The 23,158-nt window shown below is 41.1% G+C and overlaps 1 protein-coding gene across 1 annotated transcript; it reads right to left on the reverse strand. All coding sequences in view use genetic code 11, as the record gives it.

Moving 5' to 3' along the window:
* Window positions 1-842: 842 nt before the first annotated feature.
* Window positions 843-21,773, reverse strand: EGR_01031 (RalA-binding protein; the record flags this gene model as incomplete). Its single annotated transcript, XM_024490280.1, has 11 exons — window positions 843-914; window positions 6,107-6,427; window positions 11,272-11,698; window positions 14,014-14,305; window positions 15,757-15,976; window positions 18,092-18,393; window positions 18,962-19,375; window positions 20,358-20,484; window positions 20,560-20,694; window positions 20,768-21,193; window positions 21,558-21,773. The coding sequence occupies 11 exons, from the start codon at window positions 21,771-21,773 to the stop codon at window positions 843-845; spliced, it is 2,952 nt and encodes a 983-aa protein (XP_024355099.1).
* Window positions 21,774-23,158: the final 1,385 nt, after the last annotated feature.

Here is a 23,158-nt window from a genome sequence, read left to right on the forward strand (position 1 = left end):
CACGCGAGAAAGATAACAATACCCGCCTAGAGAATCTCCTTGGCTCTCTCGTCTCAATGCTGTTATTCCGGCCGATTTTCAGCGCGTGATGCACACCCACTACTGAGGGAGCGAACAGGACCCCCAAACGAGCCCCACAGGTAAGGCAAGTGTAGTTTACGAAGACTGCGTAACGCACTCCCAGGCTTACTCTAATGTTCCACTGACTCATTTTTTAGATTCTTTGAGCAGAAAATCGAGTTTATTCGGAATTAATCAAACACAAGCATGTCTTCGCATCAGAAACAAACGATTTCATTGATGCAGTGACCAACCTTTTCGGTATTCGAGAAGGCAATGTAAATTACTAACCTGAAAAAGCGATTTTTACCCATGAAAAATTATTAAGCCTAGCAGGAACCGGTACTTATTTGTCAAGAGAAGGGTTGTAATTTTATCAAAAAATAGCAGAACTATACTTTCCAAGCCCTTCTAGTAACCGAAAATGAGAATTGGGAGGGTGGATGAAAGTTAATCCCCTTCTGACCCATCAATTCGCAAAGATGAAAGGCCGGCCACTTTTACCTGCTTGTCGACCGAAGATCCACTTCACTAAATTTTGCTGAAAGAGAATTAGATTATCATTTTGCACTTCCTCCCCCGACTAGTGTCCACTGAAGAAGTAGGAAAGCAGAACATGATTCAAATTGGCAAAATAAGGAAGACAAACGATGAGGACAATTGGAAGTCATAGTAGAGGAGGAAGATATAAAGGAATTCTAATTGAAATACGCGATTCCAGACAACCAGAAGAAGAAATGCGACAATGTAGAATGATGAGACAGGGGTAGCGACTCAACAGCTCATGGAAGGGCGTTCATTTGAAGTGAAGGCAATGGAGGCGGTGCGACATATGAGTTCAGACGTAGCTGGACCTAAAAAAGAGCAGTTAGAATATCGTTTTGTGATAGTCTGACTACTTTTCCTGAAAGATGTTCAAACCCAAGTAGGACTTTATTTTATCTACTAATAAAGAAAATTTACACATTCAACCCAGCGTTCACCCAAACGATAAACAATTTTTCAATATTGGCTAATCATCCCAAGTACCCAGAATGTGCTAGCTAATCTAAACATCGACCTTTCGTGAATGATTGCATTCCCACAGAAGAATGCGTTTCATGGGCCTAGAGATTAGACATTCAGGATGCGGCAGGCGTTCCACGCGCTGAAAATTCACAGCAATGACTGACTGTTATGGGTCAGGAAAGTACGTCCAGGCGTCTACAGCATTCAAACGCCTCAAACCAAATGAACATTCGACCACCGCACTGTACTTTAAGTCTTATAAAAGTTTCAACGCTTCGACTACAAGAAGCTACACCACCATACGCCATTTCACACACTACCACTGTTGGCCACCATCTTCACTAACGGCGTCTGGGTCAGGCTACGACACTTGCAGCAAATACTACTACGTAAGACGATACACTTGCCATTTAGCGTCGTACCACTATGGCATAATCCTTTGTGTTTTACACTTGTAAGAATTAAAGACACCGGGTAGACTTGAACGCCTCCTCATACCAATTCCACCATATGAATGCAATTAGTATGAACTTAGCACAAAAGCCAGAAAAGTATCGTAAACTACTGCTGCACCAGGCGCGCGTAATTCATAATTGGCTGCAAAAAACTGGGCTAGAACAATTCCTCTGAACGGGGTAAACTTGTCGGCCTAAAGTCATAATGATTTTTGTAAAAAAGTGCGAAAGAAAGGTGACCAGGGCAAGAAAAATTCTGGCGAAGACAATCGTGCAGGTATAAACATACGACCTACCGACATACCGAGAAGTCAACAACGAGCCATTGGTTTCTTAGAGACAAGCATCATTTGCCACTTGTAATTCCAGACGTTGGATGATGTATACTTCACGAGCATAGTCAGAGCACTGAAACTCGTACTATAAGCTCTAGTTTCAATAATGAAAGTGACGGAGCGATAAAATGGCACTAACTTCGTTCGGTTTATTTTGCCAAACGCTGGGCACAAAGGGTAACGTCCCCTACCTTATGTTTTCATCCTGCTGGCCTTGTTAAATAGCCAGAAGTGCACATTCGCTGGCCTAATAGGGATTATCTCAGCTGAATTTTGTGCAGCAATCTGCGTGGTGGAAGGACTACAAATCGATTTGGGGTGGGTTGGATTCAAGGTGATCTCAAAAAGGAGGCTTCCACGCCAGCTGAACGCATCCTCCCTAGTATGGGAGGATGGGACAAGAGGGAGGGAAGGAGGAGAAAACTTTTTGACATAAACTCAAAGGGACATTAAAATGATTAATGGAGCGATCGCATCGCGCAAAGCCTGTTTACGGGCGCATAAAACGCCAAACGGAGTGAAATAAATTGACTTTTCCACTCAATCTCGACAAAACGCTCTTTAAAGACTCCCGTGAAGTTAACCACCTGATTTTCTTCGAATCAGAGTTTGGTTATTTAGACAATTGGCGTAAAAAACCCCCATGAGATGAGAACTTTGCGTTCATTTAATGAATTAGCCAGAAGGCGGTTTGTTCAAAGAACTTTAGCCTGCAGCTACTTAAGATTATTGAAAGCATAAATCAACACAATCGTCGTATACTTATAATGACGCTTGCCAAAACCAGCCTTGCTTCAGACGTGCCTACGCAGTGGTCCGATTGTGACAAATGGGGATTGGGTAACGCATTTTAAACGCAGAATAACTTCAAATGTCCCACAATTCCCTCAAAAAAGTAATCCCAAGACAGGGAATGCTTGCTGAAAACATTTGATTAAATTGAACGAATCAGGCAAATCAGGCTTAACCACAGCGCGATATCTCTGACCTAAATGGAGCATTTTATAGTTTAATCGTAAAGATAAAAGGAAAGTGAGCAATTATAAAAACTATTTACAAAGAAAAGCAGCTACGGTAGAGGAACCTGGCATGAACATTTTCTAATAATATCTTCGAAACTCGCCAACATGGATAACCAAAGGTGTATAGCAAAAGCGAAAATTCTCACTCAAATAAGCATTAGAGAAAGCCCTTCAAATGAACTGGATGGCAGGGTAGGCATGGATTATGTGATACAGTAGGTGCTACTCCCATTAATTGAGAAGAGCTTTTGCTTTCACAAACTGTGCAATGTTTATTCGTAGGTCACGGAGGACCAGGAAACCAGACAGATTAGGCGCGACGATAAGACTCGTTTGAAGCATTACCGGTGGTGAGCAAACCGTGTTATGCATTTCTCGAACAAAATATAATGAGAACAGGGAACACGATCGTTTGAACCACGATGAAAAATTACTTTATAAAGTAGCCAAATCATGAAGTGCTTGAGCCTGTTAGTATCATGTAATCAGGAATGGAGTGTGCTTGAACGCAATCTCGACACAGCCTTGATGAAACAAGTTTTTGATGCAGTGGAATTTAAAACAAAGGACTAAAGAAGAGGCACTGATCAAAATAATAATAAATTGTGCATTTCCACCTGCGTAGGGCGCACAAGTAATTGACTGATTGAATGAAAGTCAACCATAAGGAGTGATGCTGCCTCCTCTTACGGAGCTCTTACGGCGACCACAACCACCACTTTGGTGAGTTCTTCAGTGGGCAGGTCTGTTGCAGTTCACAATTTGAGGGTATTAAACGTACGTCTTTATGGAGTTAGACAAGCTCGAATTGCATACCACTCAAATGCTGCTGTCCGTGCTCACCCTTCAGGGCTACCTTTCAACACCAGTGAGATGAGAGGACCAAACTCTACTTGAGGCAATGATTTTTCAAGAAGGAACACATGAGCTCAACACTAGTTGCAAACAGCACTTACCCAAAATACCGTTTCGCTAAGTGAGTAATAGTGGCTTTACTCTAGATGCAATCAAGAACAAAAACGGCAAAACTTCAACCCGTAGAACAAAGATTGATGCTCGATACGCACTAGAAGTATGCGTTCGGAAGGGTGTATGTGTGAAATATTTCGGTGGATTTGCCCTCAGGGAGTAAAAGCGAAAAAAAATCAAACATTACCCCAGTTTTTCACGTCGTGTTTTTCGTAAATGTCACTAACACGCACAAGTTTGTGTGGGCAAGCCTTGCCCAACTTTTTAAAAGCCTGTGTGCAACCACGGGCAACATTTGTAGACAACTTACAGACTTGCCTATAGTCAACGCGTGAGAAACAGAATACAATAGGTATAAATCCGAACGAATATGTTCTGATCTTTCGTTACCGCTCCTCCTCCACCTGATAACAAACCAACATGAAGGATAAACAGTTGAAGTAACTAAGGAATGTGGTCCCAAGTACCGTTGTCAAAGTCATGCCTTTGAATGAAACATAAGATTTCCTTCTTAGTAAGCCATGCAAAGGGATTACATGAGCCAGTATTAGGCATTTAAAGAACGAACATCGAAGAACGATGAGTGGTGCCTGCATTCGTAAGATGCGCCCCTCCGCGTTTCGGGTACAAGAGTTCTCCATCTATCATGTTTTTTTTGACATTGGATTGAAACATCCAAATAGGGGAAACCAATTCCGCACGAAATTTGAGCAATCCTTCCTCTAAACTAGGCACTTCCGCGAGGAAAAAAGCAACTAAACAGACATGGCCAGGATGAGCAACAATCTATTGGTCTACCTGAAGCAAAAGGAAACCCCTTACCACGAATAACTGGAAAAAAAAGTGGAGAAAGAAGAGAAGTCGCAAATAATAAACAATCAGCAGTCAACTAGGCTTCTCCATTTGACAAAGTCTAGGAAAGAGCGGAAATAATGCCTAGATCTGAGATTTTCAGGCCAAAGATTTTTGTTGCTAACTGAGTGGATCCTTCGAAAAAAGAAATGAAAAAGGCATATCACTTTGGACTTGCATGTGCTTAAAGAGCATTTCAAAGTCAAGATTTTCAGCACATAAAATCTAACATTATGCAGTGTTTATATACGTTGGAAACAATAAAACGTAACACAAAATGCAAAGTTTTTGCTGCAAAGAGGGCTTGGCGACTGAAAGAGCATGTGAGACTCCATAAAGTGCTATTTAAATGATGAACACTGCGGTCGTAACGACAACCATCAAAAGGTGTATTGCAAACTAAATCTACTGCTGAGATCAAATTTAAAATGTTGTTCCGTTTTATCCACTCGGTGTGATTTAAATATAATGTGTGCCATTCGAAAAACAAAAGTGCTTCGTACATGACCATTTTTTATTCTGACAACATCCAATGCTCATGGGAATACATACAACAAATCTCTCACATGATTCAAGGTGCCAACTCCTCAGCAAAATCATTTGCAATGCGATAAATCATGCATTTTGTTCCACGATAACAGCCGTTAGGGTACTCGATCAAACAGGGCCATGCATTTACATCCTGCGGTATCTTCACTACCTTCTCCACAAAGATTCCCACTTCTCACTCACCGTATTGAGTTACAACTTGATGGAAACGTTAAAAATATCTCACAAAAATGCAATGTGAACGTGTTTTTGAGTTTAAAACTAATGATTAATACTTCGATAACTGTGGGACATATTTTGATAGTGCAGATTGACATCTCCATTGCGTTTAATCTTTGCCGGTATCCTAGACTAAATTCCACGGAATTCAAAACTCAGTTTCAACCAATACAACGCAGCAGGCAGTTACGTTGTTTGAAATAAGGATACTTCTTTTTCTGTACCGTCTCGAGAATTCGATTTACAATTTTGACAAAAAGTTGTCTAGCATGTAGGTGAAAGTATCCTGTATAGGTAAGTTCGTCAAATGCTGGAAAAACGTAACTAGTACGAGTTTTGGGAGCACCCGTTTAAAAAAATTGACCCACAAAATACGTTTCTAGTGCCTAAGAATGGCTAGAATATACAGCCATCAGTCAACATACACAATAATGGCATTTTAATATGCTTTAAGTCTATCTGATATCAAAATATCTGTTCTGAGAGCAAAGGATCTAGTACGTACTGCATGATTTAAATAACGACTAAAAAACCCAATGTCACGCAAGTAGCTCAAAATCCTAACGGTCTCAGGGAAAACTAAATTAAAATTCAAATAATTAAAAAGGTTGAAAGCAGCAGTAAAAGAGAAGTATACCTTAAGATGAGCACAAGAATCCCTCTCTGAGACGATGTTTTCAATATGCGAGGCGTTAAGGGCCTCCAGACGCTCGTTGTCCCTCATGAGCTGCAGGAGAGTTGCAACCATCTCACTCTCATCATCATCATCGTCCTCGTCATCTCCGTCGTTGTCCTCGTTCTCACCTTCGTTTGGAGTGGGGCTGGTCAGCGGGTTGAGCATCTGAAGGCGACCCGAGGTCCCAAGGTCCACTTTTAGAAGGTGCTCGTTCTCGTGGAAGTACTGACGCACCTGCTGTTCACGCACCTCTCCTGCGGCTATCATCTGACTGATACACGTCTAAACCGAGCCCCAAAGCACACCAAATAAGTTCACGGCTATTACCTCGAGGGATTAGTGATTAAGCCAAAAGGATATTTCCATCACTCATTTCACAATTGTTACAAATGTGTATATATTCTAAGCACCTCAATTATGGACAGCTATGCTAGAACCCAACAGAAAGCTAAAATGTGAAAGGAGAGAGCCTCAGCAATCGCAACCCTCAAGTTGTTGACACTTTCCGCAAGCGTTCCTCGTGCTCCGTTCTTATTTCACCTGTTTTAGGCAAGTGTAAACTCAGAAAAAAATTGGCGAAAGAAGAGAAGTCGCAAACGATAAACAATCAGCAGTGCACATGCATGGTGAATTTTCTCCCTCAAGAGGAAAATCATGTGTACAATGGTTTGACCTCCATGCACACAAATGAAATGAAGCACCGATGAAAATGCCTTTCGAGGGAGAACAATAACAAACAAAAATTTCCCTTAAAAGCTTATTTGCAAATCGTGGAGCATGGCTACGAAGACTGCCTTCACCTATGCCTCGAAAATGATGATAAAGCATTGTATGACATTTTGCCGCGGTTTTGAAATGGTTAGATTTAAGTTCTCAAATCTATAGTGCAATAGCAAGCTCCTTCAAGTTTCTGGCTTTAAAATTTCCATCAATAGTTTTGAGGCAGAATCACCACAAGTAAGTTCCTTCTGGGAAAGCCAGTGATGAGTGCCTTTGAACCATTCAGAAAGCATTTATTTATTACCCTACGATGCCGGAGGGGTGGAGGAAGGTAGGGAGGAGCAAGAGAGGAAGGAAATAATTTATAGTGTCGTAATAATTCCGATGAGAGCAAGTGTGGGCCAGGTGCGGTGGGAAAGCCCATCACCCTCTCCCCTAGCACACACAAACACGTGCAGATGGCGTAAGTGACCTGGACACTCAAAACCGCAACAATGACGGGCTTGCCTTTGAAACGAAAGCGGCCAAAAGTCCGTTCTCAGTCAGCTTTACAATGATCTTGACTGGGGCACTCAACTAAACTTCACAAATGGGTTGCTTATGGGTTCAAATGACAGGCACGTGACACCATATTCCTGCTTAGACGTACGAAAAACAACTTTATGAATAAATGGGCTTAAGTTAAGACCCAAGTCTATGCCTTATGACATTTTAACGGGTTAGTGTAAGAGGATAAATACTGCATTAAACACGATCGAGGATTGGAGATTTGTACCGCTTACAAAAGTCTTGGGGTTGTGCACCGCGTACAGTAAAGCTGCCCACTTTAATTTTCCTTCATAGAACGCTTATCACTGTCCCTGCAGCCAAATAACATATAGTTTGACTGTGTGCGTTACCAGGAGAGCTTTTCCGATCTCTTCTGGTTGGGCTTCCACACCGATGGCATCTAGCTCTCCTCAAGCTGCCTATACTTTTATTCCCCCAGGCCTAATCAACGCACATGATGAAACCTTAAAACGCCTTAAGAGATGAATGGAAGCCCTAGGATAAGCTAAGTGGTGTAGAGGCAGCTTTTAAACCATGGATCGCTTGCTTCAAAATGAGGCTGAATGTATGGGAGATCGCAGTTTGTTCGTAAATAAATAATCATTTGGCAGGCAACTCAAGCATTAAATAATTTGGAGCGTGATGGATATATTTTTTTCGGCAGTGGTTTAAGTTCAGAGCTGAGAAACATAAGAACAGTGGCATTCACACAACGACCAGACAACAGCTTCACAACGCCACCCGCTAGCCGGTTCAATTCTGACATTTAGAAAGTGGGACAAAGATCGAGAGAGTGGGTTTCGAGACAATTTAAACTGCCCTAAAAAAATTAAAACGACATTTGATGGCATATGGAGGAGGATTGCCTGAAAAACCAAAGCATTGAAAATCGTAAAGGAAGGAGGGGGCGGGAAGGGGAGAAGGAAAGGTGTAAGGGGAGCAGGTTCGGCATAAAAATGGGGGATTTTCGCGTCTAGAAACCAATAGCCAGATGAATTAACGGATAAGGCGAAAAAAAATACGATCTCAACTTCCTTATCTTTTGTTGTAGCTTGATAAACAAAGTAGGAAAAAATAATCTAAACCACATACGCATGTCAGGAATGCTAATAATTTATAAGGAAATTGAACTTCCATGTGAGATTGAAAAATATTTTTAGCAAGAACAAATTCACGAGCCTCCGTGAGGATCCACGAATACTGGTTGATACGAAATGACAATGTTTGAATTCCGAAACCCACAGAAAAACATATTCATTGTAGATACTACACCACATTACGTTTTAAAAGATTAGTGACTTAAGCGAGCGCTATTCCTGTTGGATTTAGAAGCGAGTGACAAATTCGGAAGCAAAGTCGCATTCCATCAAGATAAACTCCAAGTTCAAGCCCTAAACCAAGTGCTACCAAAGTTCAAGGAGTATCTCCTATCATCTTAGTGACAAAGCTGGAAAAATTAACTCCACATAGAACGCGTGAACTATGGATATGTGGGAGACTTCGCAACATTCTGTTACAAAGGTTCACTGATGCAAATCAATGCGCTATTTAGCTTTAGAGATGAGTACCTTCTCTTCACGGAAAAAAGCATGCTGGCCATAATATGGTTAAAGTGGATCATGATGATGGTTGACAATATTGAGTTTAATTAATTTGCAAATTACTCCTCAGTAGATTTAATCAAAACAAGTGGATGAGTAAGGTACTTAGGAAGAAGAGATACTTCTCTACCAAATCAACATCTAATCCATAGAACGGGTTTGTTCAACTTTTTAATACCTTTACCACAGGCTAGCTGGAAAATAGCTAGGCCTTGTTCTCTCAAAAGGAGAAATATGGTGGATTCAAATGCACCAAAAAAACCAGTGTATCCATTCGCTCGTGAAATGTGGGAAATTATATGAACACATTGAATGGAGGAGTTTACACGGGTGTATGCACAGGCATTGAAAGACTAAAAAAGGAACGAAATGTGAGAACAGATAAAATGGATGCTGCTGCAAGTACACACTCACACAGTGTGGTAGTTCAGGAGAAAAATTTTTATGATGCAAAACTCCAAAAGAAAGTCGATTCAGTAAATCAAGTCACATGTGCATCAGACTTCACAATTTGATACGATGTGACGCTTCAGTTGAAAAGTTCACTAACAAAAGTGACAGCATCATTCGACGAGTAGAAGCTTCGAATGGAAGTTATCAGTTGGTAGGAACGCAAAAAAATGGTCATTTGGCAGTAGTGAGATCCTATTTGAAAGGACTACGCTGACCTCCCATTAATAATGCAATAAACGACGCACATTATCCGCAACCACACAGTACTGTTGCCATTATTGTAAAAAACTGTCTTATTTTTTCCTACAGAGGGGACTCAGGATATGACATCAACTACTTTTATTGATTTATCATATGCAGGTGTTAAAGGGACTGAAGGGAGTAACAGAGTTCCAGCGACATTCAAGACCGAGTTCGGCAAACACAAAGAGCCAGCATTCTGAAGATCATGAAAACGTCACTAGCCTCGTATAATAGTACACAAGCCTAGATGAATGGAGAAGTGCTCAACGATTTGCTCAGATATCCAAGCATAGGTTGTTATGTATTTACATCGAATGCGCGAGTTCAGAAGAGAAATTACCAAAAAAGCAAACAGTATACTACACCATTACGATCTTTGTGAAGAACATGAATTTCGCACATAAAGACGCTTAAGGTAGATAGAGCTACTTTGAATCATAACTTCTAAAAAGCTACAATTTAAGTGTAAATTTTATTAGTGCTAAATTTAAAATGCTAAGGTTTGTTATAATGAGTTGCTGCAGACATTTTTTCGCCGTAAAGAAGGATAAAAAGAAGCGAGAACGACGGGAACGTGTAAAGGTATCAGTGTCGCATGCAGCACTATTACTTGTGGGAATTCTGCCTTAAAACGGATTTACACCTGAGTGTTGTGTAACGATGCCGAGCTGACGACACTTTTAAGCCGGCGCAGTGCAATGGAAAGATGATTGTTTTCATTTTCCGGTTCCATCTCGGTGCCATGACGTTGAGTTCATGTTATTTCTGCTAAGAGGGCGCCAAACCTTCTGCGAATTGAATACAAACGAAATCAGGCAAACATCCCCTAATGTTCCCAAGGACGACTCAAATGCTATAAGAGGAACCATAACAGGGTTACGGGGGTATCAAAATGACGTAAAAGTAGCATTCTATCGAGACTAGTGGCGTTAAACAAATATTTATATCCACTCAGCGAGGTAGACCAAACAATCAATGTGAATGTTGCAAGGCATGGAAAGCAAAGCACTAGTGTAAAACGGTGATATCGGAGAGGCAAACCCAACAAATACAGTATGCTTCTTCGAAACACCTCAAATCACGTTAACCATTTGTCATTAAAACGACCGCAATTCTTTACCGTCTACCTTTAGCTTTGATCTTTAAATAAAAAAGTCTGCTTCCAAATTCTTATCTTAGACTCCCCGGCCTGAGGCAAGCAGAATTGCTCTCTCACTCGATTCCTCTGATTGGCTAATATCATTTACAGATAGACGGAAAATGTGCTAGTAACTACTATCAAACGAAAGGCAATCGAAATGCTGTAAAGACGTGGGAACGGAGCCACCCTTTGTCTCCGGTACTTAATCACCAGTCACGTACGCATAAGCCATATCCTCGGCTTACTTATACCCATCGGTGAAAAAGGACATCCGTGGTGAAGCCTTCGTTTCCTGATCATGCTAGTTGAAAAGTCGAGAGAATTCAAACTCGCGCACATAAATGCTAGCAATTGACGACGCGTCAGCCAAAGACTCAGTCACCGATTACACTAAAGTTTCATCAAATATTAGCACCAACCTCAATTCGGGCGATTTCCGCCTCTTGCGAGTGAATGCGTGATTTGAGGTCGTGTTGGCAGGCCATGAGTTCTTGTTGGCGTACTGCCCAGTAGTTGCAGATGGAGAGGGGATACTGTGAGGCGGGGTCTAGCTTCGGGTGATCTTGGAGTGATGGTTGGGTTCCCAGTTTCACCTCCTCCTGGGTAATTCTCGCCTCCTCCACCGCCGCCGGCTTTCCGACCTCATCGCTGCTAGCCATGACCACTGTTGCCAACGCTTCCACGCACGGTATCGGTGTGATGGGCCATTCGACGGGAAAGCTCTCCACTTTGGGAGTAGGCACTTCATCCATTGTTAGTGTGCCTTCTCGTAAAAGAGATGCCCTGGCTTCACTGTCAAGTGATGCAGCAGAAACCTTCCTTGCTACCACCTCAGTAACTGGTTTCCTAAAATGTTGAGGCACGCGTAAAATAAACAACCATACACCTAGGGGGTCAATCCAACTGACTTCATTTCAAATTTTGTCTCTGAAATGCTATTCGATGCAGAATGGAATATCAAGGCCCTACCGTCGGCTTGATAGCAGATTTAATAGGAATATACAGTAAAAATGGGAATCAGCCAAGAATTTGCGACAAACAAAATTCCGATTCACAAGTAGAAAGCAACCGAAAATTTGACAAAAAAAACACTAAAATAGGCGACCACCTTAATAAGGAAATTTTCGCCGATCTCTTGTCCCCAAAATCTCCTAAAACCAGAGCAAAATAGCATGCTTGAGATACAAATGCAATTTCGTCCAGATGTTTTCTCTCGTATCAAAAGTATTTTGGAGGCAACAGCTCGACTAAATGTCAGGATGCCTAAATTGGGTTCAATCGAGGTGGCAGCACATACACTCAAAGGAGAGTGGGAGTTTGCTTAGATAAACTCGCAGAAATACGTTTCAATCTCACCTATTCTGTACGCACGCCAATTTAGGTAATCTCAAATGCCATCATACCTAACTGCCTTTCCATCATTTTTGAGATCGCTACTGACTAGTAATAATGGTTTTGTCAGTCCAGTAGCAAATTTAACACTGATTTAGAGCGCAGACAAGATTTAGTCTGCTTTCCACGATGTGTCTTGATTTTGGACTGCACCTTCGAAGTTGACGGCGATAAAAGTAGTTGAAGAGAGTGCCATTTAAGCTCAATTTAGTCAACGTTTTATGCAGAACAGAATTTGCGTTATGAAACCCTATGATTACAATTGCATGCTCAATACTATGAATAAAGCCAGACAGGGGGAGAATGCGATTTTATTTTGGTGCAGCGGTGACATGGAATCAACCTTGATTTTTTTCCTAAATACTGGCAAAATAAAAACAACTAAAATGCGATTTCGGAAAACGGCGGTGTATTTTCTGATGTTATCTGAGTCACTGGTCTAGCAGTGGGGGTAAGTGGCTGTGGATGTAGTAGATGGCACGTGAATGAATAACGCGGGACGAAAAGGTGATCAATGGGCGCCGTTAATAAGGTTGATCTGTCGCCTTCTCATATAAAGAAGGGAAAGCAGGAATGGAAAAAAAATCTGAGAACAAAACCTATTTCTCCAAATTCTGAAATAATAGCTAGCCATAATCGAGTGAGAAAGATTTATTCACTTTCAAGTTGCAAGCATGCTAACTGATAGTCATCTGTTTCTGAGGGCACATCGTATTCAATGGAGATGATTTTTTTGCAAACGATCGTTTCCCCAGAGATTGAGGCCTGCTTATGCAATTAAAAACTATAGAAGAATTGGGGAATACGAATGTTATCTTGGAATCTGAGAGATGATGATTTACAAGAGAAATGGAAATGCATCAACTGCTTTGCAAGACCTTAAACATAGGTAAATTTTATGCATGAATTGAATGCAAAAGCAAAAAAGCACGGTGTAAATATCGTGATTTCGCATACGAATCTTAAAAAAAAACGCGACATGCAAAAAACAGCCCATCTACATTAATCATGGGTACCTAGCGTGCTTTGTAAGTGAAATTTTTTTGCATGTTGGCACTTATTTTCAAAATATTGGCCGAATGAAGCAAGTCTTACCGTATTTTGAACTTGCGCCGACAAATGCGACCCTTACCCCCCACTTTATGCACCAAAGGTAAACCATAAGAAATAAGGAGCGAGTTTTGAACCACAGTACACAACACGACGTTCCCGTGTGTATGTAAAGTTCAAGTACAATAACTGGACCACACTTCGCCTCAGGCTAGTAAAAACATCTTCATTGATGGTATCCGGGACAACGGTCAGGATCTAAAATATACTTCCTTAAAAAGTTACCGCTCTAAATGTGGGAACTTTTTCTCCTTAATATAGGCAAGGGAAGATTTAACCTCAAAAATTAGAAAATCGACCAACTGCAAACAGGCCGAAATGGTGGAGGGTATTCGACATTTAATTTAAATTAACATGATTGTTTTAGCGTTGCAATTTTTTCGAAACACGAATGAAAAGGGATTGACTTAATCCTAAAATCACTAATTTGTTGCATAACTTTGAACTGCGAAAAGCGGTAATATATGACCGTTGGTCAATAGGAATACGCTCGAACGCATTGATTGAGTTCACTTAAGAGGGAAGATGAGCACATGCCTGGAAAAAAAACAATCCGGTGCAGACTCAAGTGCCTAGCATATAGGTATGATGAGCAGTAAAAAATGGACAATTACACAAATATGCGCGAGATGGATGAGATGGTAGATCGCTGGAAATACCTCAAAGAGAAGTCAAACACTTCCTCAGTATCCAGTGACTCGGAGGGAATCAGTTCGCGTAGAGGATGAGTCGGCACTGGAGGCCTCTCTTGGCACCGTTTAAGACGCCGCTTCAGCATAGTCACCGTCTGCTGGAGTTCCCAAAACTCCGCGTCTAGACTGCCAGAACTGCCAATCTGACCACCTACAACTGCCGACGCGCGGTGCTTCTGCCGTCCACTCAAGCGCTTTGAAAGCGGAGAGACAAAATCAAATTGGGAGACGGGAAGGCGGGAACTTGCCGGCTTTGAGGCTGAAATATGCCAAACAAACATTGTAAAGGGAGCCCAAGCGAACCGGTGTAACTAAAAATGTATCAATTATGCTACTCAAGTGTAAATTACCAACACCCAAACAATATAATAAAAAGCCCGATAGTTAACAGTCTTTTAGTTTAAAGTAAAAATATTTATGCAGAAATTGTGAAGGTTTAGTAGGACTGATTTGAGTGTTTATTTATGAACGAAAGTGCATCACATCTGCACTTAAAATGCATATGGGCACTCATTTTGAACACCATATCCTGTTTGCCATGCTCTTTCGGTTCAATATTGACTGTTCACGTCAGAGTAGAAATATAAATGCCATTTCTCGAAGAAAGCTAATCTGGGTGACTAAAAACACTACGGCCATATCCGACTGATATTCCAGCAGCTGAAAACCTCTAAAGACGGGATGGAGCTGTGACTAGTTCACAGTGAAACCAAATGTCGAAAACAACGATCCAACATACAGATTAACGTGATAAATCTAGTTTTTACCTATCCTTTATGTTCCAATGACCGTCAGCATCTTCGCGTGCACGTAAATCGTGACAAATCCTTCCCCACGCTTAAGAAGTCAAACATGAGAAAATGAAGCCAGAGCGGCTTCGATAAATAAAATATTACTGTAACAAATGTAGATGAAAGATACTGGGCACTGTTATCATCTACATGCACTTTGTAATTCATTTTCTATGATAAATGAATCGTACTAAAAAGACCCTTTGTCCCTTCAAATATTTCATTTGCCGTTTCTGTTTCCGTAAAAGATGTCTAGAGGTATTAAGGCCAAGCGTGTGGCTGATATTATTGGCTTGTATCGTAATTACTTCGTTGTGCAGTTGAACGACTTTATCTCTAGTGATACCGGGTGGTTGACTAAAAAAATGTAGCGCCTCCGACTCCTTCATCTTCAAAGCCGGAAGCCTTACAGCAGATATTTTACCGGATGTCTGTAAATTACGTCTTAACGTAGTATTTAAAGTCGCAAAGCGCATTAGCTATCGCGATAAAATTGCTTCATTAATTTGAAAGTCGCATGAAGCTTGCACAACTTTGGAACCGTAAAACTCACATAGGGAAACCACAGTAGATATCATCTATCGTAATCAGCTATACATATACCTTCAAAATTTCACTTTCACACGTCTCATGAGCTGAGATAGCAGTTGTATCAGGTAACTGTAAGGTTTAAAAATTATAATAGAGGAGGCAAAACTTGCATACCTTCCTAAAATAAGCTAGATTAAACAAAAATCACTGTTCAAGAAGTAGTAGCAAAATTTAAAAAGAATGCAATTTAATTCTCATTGACGAAATAGGAATTATTCAGGTTTCTCAAAAACGAGAAACATAAACAGAGCTCTGCGTTGGAGTGAGAGCATACACCACTGAAATGAGATAAATCTGTAGCGGTAACAGTTGAAAAAAAAATAACCACCTTTCTCAGGTGACGTGGTGACGGGGGTGTTACTGACGCTGGCAAAGCCAGTATTGATGGATGTGGTGGCGGTGCCTTCGGTAGTCTTGCATTTGACCAGCTCCTGCTGAACTCTCTCCAGACGTGCTTCGTGCCGTGTTAGCTCAGCGCGAATAGCCTCTGGGTCGGTCAACTCTAGGAGGGCCCTCTTGCGCTTCATCTTTGTCACTAGGTGTTGCACCTAGCAGATACCAAGAGGTTGGGCTTAAGAGGTCTGCCAGAAAGCAAGGGACTCGTAATTATCTAATTGCATTAAGAATTTCCGAGTATTTTAATCTGCGCGTATGACCCTGTACATGCGCGCTTTAAACTAGGAATGATTTTATTCACGTAATGCTCCGTCTTGAATGAGTAGGCCCAAAGCGCTCACAATCATTTTCAAAGTGTCTAACTATTAGGTTTCTACCAGTGACATCATCCGACATATTTAAATACTTATGCCGCATTCTCACGGTTTGAAGCCGAGCTATTCATTCAGGTCACCAAAGGAAATCTCATGTTCATTTGTAACTAAACGCGGTATTTATTTGTTCTAAAATGAAATTCGGTAACCCTAAAAATGCTGCATGTTTAAAAGTACAGGTCCACAAAGCCGTCTCAGCTAGTCACAAAAACAGAGCGATTGAGCTTACAAGAAAATCCTACAAGATCACATAAATCCAACCAAATTTTGAGGATGATTTTACTTAAATTAATAGGCACACTGAGGAGCCCCCAAAATACAAAAAATTAAAAATCACCTTAAACTTGTGTTCTCTACACTCACAACATTAATGTTAGGTTCTCATGTGTTCAGATTTATCTGCTAATAGTTTTTTTAATGCTGACGAAGTTTAGTCGATCTGAGATTCGACAGTGATACGGGAAGATGGGATACTTTTCAGCCTTAACTAAATATAGCCCGAAGCTCACATTCCTCTTTGATTCCCGCATGGAGTCTCAGGGTATGGCAAAAATGTAGGGGCAAACACATATGCTAACTGCACTAAATCAAAAAGTAGAACAGAATAGTATCCTCTCGGTTAATTGTCCATTCGATTGGGGGATTGAAGATTTATAGCATAAGCAGCCTGTTTGAATGAAATTAGAGCAGATTAATGGTCAAGCTTGTGGGTATGAATGACGGAGAGGCTGTTTCATCGGGGCCAAGACTTCGCACTTTAAGATAAAATAAATAATCTGCAAAAACTCACCTTGCAGACGCTGATTAGTTGCATAACCATAATGACACCAGCACTTACAAATGGGCTGCAAAAGTACACACTCTGTCCCGGCATAAAGCTCTCTAAGTCTTACATCCTCCTTCATGTTCACTCTGTATGCCTTTAAGTAATCACTGAACAGCATTTAAGCAAAATGGGCACTTCCAATTCTGCTCGGAAACATTTTAAGAGAGGTAAACATAAAATTGTAGCCGATTTGGTTAAGAGTGAGCATAATCCAGTTTTGAGAGAAACACGTCGTTGAATCTGCATTTTTCTATCTAAAAACTTACCGTCTTTGGATCCAGGCTAAACATACTCATAACGGATTAGCTACTGCCCATTTGCAGGAATCAAATGCTTCTTACTAGCAAGTAAGAGTTCATGGTTGAAGACACAAAAAAGTTACCGAAGCAATGTATAGCACACCATCACAGCTTTAAAACGACAAATGAATAAAAGTGCTATTCCGCTAATCATGTTTACCACTAAAGCTTATGATTTTACGTCTTTACATATGAGGCTATCATTTAAGACCAATACTTCCGTTTTAATTCGCGTCTAAAAGCTCGTATTTTAAAACTCAGCACATACCGCACGCAGCAGAGCTTCGCAAATTTTCACTCTCACAGCAGGACATAATGAAACTTTAATCACCAATCCATTTCAACCGAAAATTGTTGAGGCATTCGCCATCCTATGTTATTTAAAACAAATATCCGGAAAATTCACTCGACGCATCCTTGTCTTGAGAATAAATGTATCATAGAGATGTATTTTACTAAGTCGCAAACTATTGAAAAGACTTAACAGAAAAAATGATTGCCCACCACAATGAATCGGTTGGGCACAAGTTACACCTTATTATCAGGCTTTTACCTCAAAAGTCTAATGGTAATCTATAATAAAGCAAAATGAGATCCTACATTCTTTGAGAGGTCAGCGACACAAAATCACAACACGGGCACGAGCCCAACCAGGAGGCCGAACTAACAATCACAGAGGATTACTTTTCCCTCGCTCTCAATTGTTTTTGGGCTAGTAACAGGGAGGAGAATTAAAAGTGCGGACGTTTGGACCAACTGATGCCTCACCTCCCAAATGAAGGCGTCCTTCTCCGCACTGGCCCTGCCTGAGGCGATCTGCTGGTGGGTGAATGTCAGCAGCGACTCCTGCTTAAATAGCTCATCCTCCAGCTCAGACAAAGAATCGGGCAGATCAAGAGGCATGAAACCCACCTCGGAGGAAGGTGGGGGCGGTGGCAGAGGAGCCCTATAAGGTCGGTAGGTAAAGGCCAGGTGAGGAAACAACCAGTGAGGAGAGGCTCGACTGCTCGTATTCTCCAAACCGACCACCCGTGTTGCTTCAGGCTCTGTTAACTCTATTATGGCTTCTTCTACAAGAGAAGTACAGCAAAGTGCAATAGAGTCATTCAACAGGTATGACAAGAGAACATTCATAATACATTTAAGCGCTTTTTCGAGTGCACTCAAAAAAAAAATTGCTAGAAGTCAAATATTACAGTATGAGGTGGACCAAAAACATAAAGCACAATTTCTAGAACCAATGAATTGTTCAGTTCATCCTTATTCTGAAATGTACGAAATTTGGACATCCCTTTGGGGAATCACTGTTTCCAACACGCAGAGATGTCGCTTGTCATCCATCATAAGGATCTTATTTATTACATGATGATATGTGCTTACGCATCCTTATAGAAGAAAACATCCACTGCAAAATAAAATCAATTTTTAGTGGTAAAAGGCTGATAAATCTCTAGAATTCTTCGCTTCTGAAAATCCGGATTAAATCAGAACCTTGAGCTTTTGCCTAAAAGGCCAGTTCGGATAACTCAGGCGATTCGAAGCTGGACATACATCATAGCGTCCAATCAGAATAGCTATAGACTTTGCCCTGGCAAGATTTGAAGTGGAGCTAAGCGGGGTCAGAATGGCACAATTGACCTTCTGGAGAAGGCTGTAAGAGGAGAGCCAGGAGACGATGAGACATCCGGAGGGTTGGGGAGAAGACGATGACGAGATTGGAGAGGGTCATTTTGTTGTCGCCAGCACGGTCGATCACACGGATCATATGCTGCAATAGCCAAGCAAGGAGATAGCGGTTGACGCGCGGTAGCCTCCGATGCACCAGCTCAGCCAGACGGCGCCGCCGGCCACCTCCGTTGCTAGTGTCTGCCGTTTGATCGCAGATCACCTCGATGGAGGAGCTCAGCTCCGTTGTGAGCAGGGGTTCAGGCAGGCTTCGCAAGAAGTGCTTCAGCACGCTGGTCACCACTGCCGGATCGTGTGGTGGCGGCGGTGGTGTAAAAGCCACTTCAGGAAAGGTAGTGCTGCCATCCATAACTTCCAACATCGTGGCTACAATCCAAAGGAAATCAATTAATGGCATACCAGAAATCCAATCGTCCAGCTTTTTTCCTTTAGTTTGGAATAGACTTCTAGGGCGGCTAATCTCACTCATCGCCTTCGTGGCAACTAATGAGTACCAGTTGGTGAAATATGGGGAAAACCATATATTATTACGTATTGTAATAAGACCAGAACTTATAATGGAATTTTAACTGCTCGATAAAAATACGAACACGAGGTGTGTAGGCTGATGCATCCTGGACGTCTGTAATAAATGATCACTCCTACTACAAATCGAATTTACTTTAAAAGCAGCCATGATTGAGTTTGTGTGCATTCCGATCATTCGAGGCAAAAAATAAGTGCTAAAAAATAGCATAATAGAAAAGAGAATTTTTTATGCACAAAAAAACTCGTTCTAAAATAGAAATGACACTGTTTAGTACACCAATAGATTAGGATCCTCGTTTCCGATAATTCGTAGTACGAAAACACAAAACACAGTAATTTTAGGTAGAGCACCATTAAAGCAAAAGCTCATATTTAAAAATTGAATTAGATTTCGCCGTGAAGAAGTAGCCCACAGGTTCAGCTCACATGAGAGGCGACTAACGATTTTAATAAAACTTTTACTATCTTCTTTAGTAGAAAGGCTTGATATACTACCTGGCTTTTTTCTGTAAAAAAGTGTCTAGGCAAATTCATAGTCTAGACACAGAAAATACGCTCTCTTGAAAGGAAGTTGGTAATTACAACGGTAGACTTAAGAATAAACCGATTATGACCGGTTAACAATAGTATTATTCATAGAAATACTATAAAGCGCAATCCCTCAAGATTCTGAGCCCATACAAATAACCTGGATCTAAACGTGAATGGAGATGTGAATAAATGCTAGCGCTGGAGCCATTAAGGGTTTGAGATTAATAACGTAACGTCTCGCAATTACGCTGAAAACGTAAACAAAGCAAGGTTTCAGTGTGAACCTTACCTCGCACAGACTTTGGAGTTTCATCGTAGTGCAAATAGGCAGGAGAAGTGGGTGGAATATCCGGAAACTCCACACCGTTGTTCAAGGCGTTGATAAATTGCTTTACCTGGGAATTGACGCCTGGGACCTTATCATATGATACATGCACGTATGGAAAAGCTCTCATGAGATAAAATCTAACAAATAAATTAAAAAAACCTACTCTGTAGATGCCTTCCACTGCAAGCCCATATTCTTCAATAAAGTCAATCAAATAACGAACGAAGGCTGGCAGAGGGACGCCATCGTGGCTTGGATTTCGTTCCAGCGCAGTTTCAAGGGGCACACCAATCACAGCCTGGGAAATAAGACAGGAGTAAATAGACCTACTCATTTTAAGCAAGTAAAAATAAATTGACTCGAGTGATCACTTTATCAACATTCGGCTCTGTAGTCGCGACCTCCACACCACTGATCTTTTTTCTACGCTTCTTTTTCTTGGCCGGATTCCTCAATGGAAACTCAAGAGCCTCGGTAGCTTCCTCGATTTTTTTAATGCTCTTACTCTCCTCCGACTTCTTTTTCTGCTTCAACTCCTTCATTTTCGCTTTTTTGAGTTTCTCCCTTGGCGGTCGGGAGTCAGCGTCGGGGAAGAGAGGAGTATCCTCAGGAACCTGTGGCGGTGGAGGAAGATGTGGAAATGTTGCTGGCATCGCACTTGCAGGGACAGAGGGGATTGGGAGACGCAGAGAATCTCGAGGCACCTTCCGACCTCGGCTCTTCTTCCCCGAGGACAAACGAAACACTACCGACATTGGTTTTTTAAACGAATGCGACTGCTCACCACCCTCCATTACCTTCAAGAAAACCACAATAATGTACACCTTGGATGTACACACCAAGCAAATACCACCAACTAACTCTGGTAATAAACGGCCTCATTTCCAAAAGCATAAACAAATCAAGCGTTTTTTTACAGTTCCATAAATCAAAAGCGTACGCTTTTAAAACAATAAAATCACCTAGATCTGGAAGTGAGCCACTAGTTTTCCCAATCAATGATTAATCATCAAATGATGTTAACATTGCCGTTTTGAAAATATGAAATATAGTTCTGTAGTGCTCTAAATTATTTCATGCAAAATACCAATTTCCTGTACTTTAGGTCAAAACGTTGGTAATGTACTTAGGCTGAAAAATAAAACTGATGGCATCTCATACACTGCACAGTGGAGCGTCATCCTCCATTCGGAGAATGGGTTCTTCCGGTGTGCTGTAACAAACAGTCGTGTGATCCAAAGATGTCGGTGATTCTGGAAGCTCTTCATCAGAACGGACACCGGGATTGTAGTCCCCCGAGCTCATATGTGTGTCATCCGCTCCAAAAGCAGAAGGCAACCAAAAGCGTTCGCTCTGAGGGCTTTCAGAGGGGGCCATGCTATTGGATCTTTTGTGAATCTCCATGTTGGCCTGGGGAGTTAAATTTTCAGTCGACAAAATAAGTAACTGGAAAAAATTTCCATAAAGGGGGGGGGGGGAAAACATGTGTAACCAACAGATCACAATTTTGATTTGAGGAGACTCAATTCAGCTTTAAAGGATTCTCATAGCCACAGAATACAAACCGTATTTTCGGCGAATACATCAAATTAATTGGCTGTAACCAAAGCTGATGAAAGATTTGAGACGCTACTTACGACTAAAAACCATTCATGCAAGGTACTGACTCTGAAAAGTAGTGATTGGTCAAGCGAAAGTCCACATCACACTGGATATCGCTTAGAGATGTAGTTTGTTAAATCATTATCAGCATCAGCACTAGCAAAGCCCAGAGACGTGTAGAAATAATCCAACAAAGTACGTATAACGCATGGAGGCATCAGGTGCAGAAGAGCTATGCATAAGTACTTAGAAGAGTTGCTTGAAGTTCGACATAGCAAAATAACCTTTCCTTAAAAGTCATAAGACGCCATACACTCAAATAAATTATGAGCTTAGATACAAAAGCCTACCAGCAACAAACATTACCAGACACTGAAGGGTGATAAGGATGGCCCTAGAAACTAAGCATATCGCATTAATTTAACAGTCTCTTACAATTGGTAATGTCGCAAATCCTAGTAGCCAGAAAATCCCCCAAGACCCAAAATCAACTACTGATTACGACAAACAAGACAACTGATTCATTTGCGTGCGTACATGACAAAACAAGATATTAATTAAAAACGCTACAAGAAAACTGCGTACTTAGTGTGAAGTGGATTAGACAAAACCAAGCTGCAGCGAGAAAAAAATCCTCATGTGACACCTACGAAATTGCCCAGCCCTTGCAACCGAAGTGAACAAAGGTAAGGCATACACACACCTATCTTTAGGGTCTTGAGGAGTAACTAAGGTTGTAAGCAAAGTTACAGGAAGTTGCCTATCATTTTGCATAACCACAAACCGCAGAAGTTGAAGTGACCACTGGACTTCAGGTACGATTAAAAAAAGCACAAGAACACAAAAACAACGTGTGCAGGCTAAGATGTGCAATAGTAACAAAAAATTATTTATTATAAGTTTTTTTTGCAATTTTTTAAGGCCGTTTAATTTATATACATACGTGCAGTAATTCTTGCACTTATTTCTTTAATAAATAATTTTGTCGTAATTTACTTTTGCACACTAAAAAGGGTTAGTCAGTTGCGCTGCATAAACAGATTGTTTGTTTGTTTGAATCCGTGAGCAGGGGTTCTCTCTCGGTTTTGAATTCGCAGCAGAATTTGTATTCAAATCGTGAGTTCGGGCGGCAATTCAATTTTCTAGTTTGCCTATTTTAT

The sequence above is a fragment of the Echinococcus granulosus genome (genome assembly GCF_000524195.1).
Source record: "Echinococcus granulosus chromosome Unknown EG_S00004, whole genome shotgun sequence".
NCBI lineage: Eukaryota > Metazoa > Platyhelminthes > Cestoda > Cyclophyllidea > Taeniidae > Echinococcus > Echinococcus granulosus.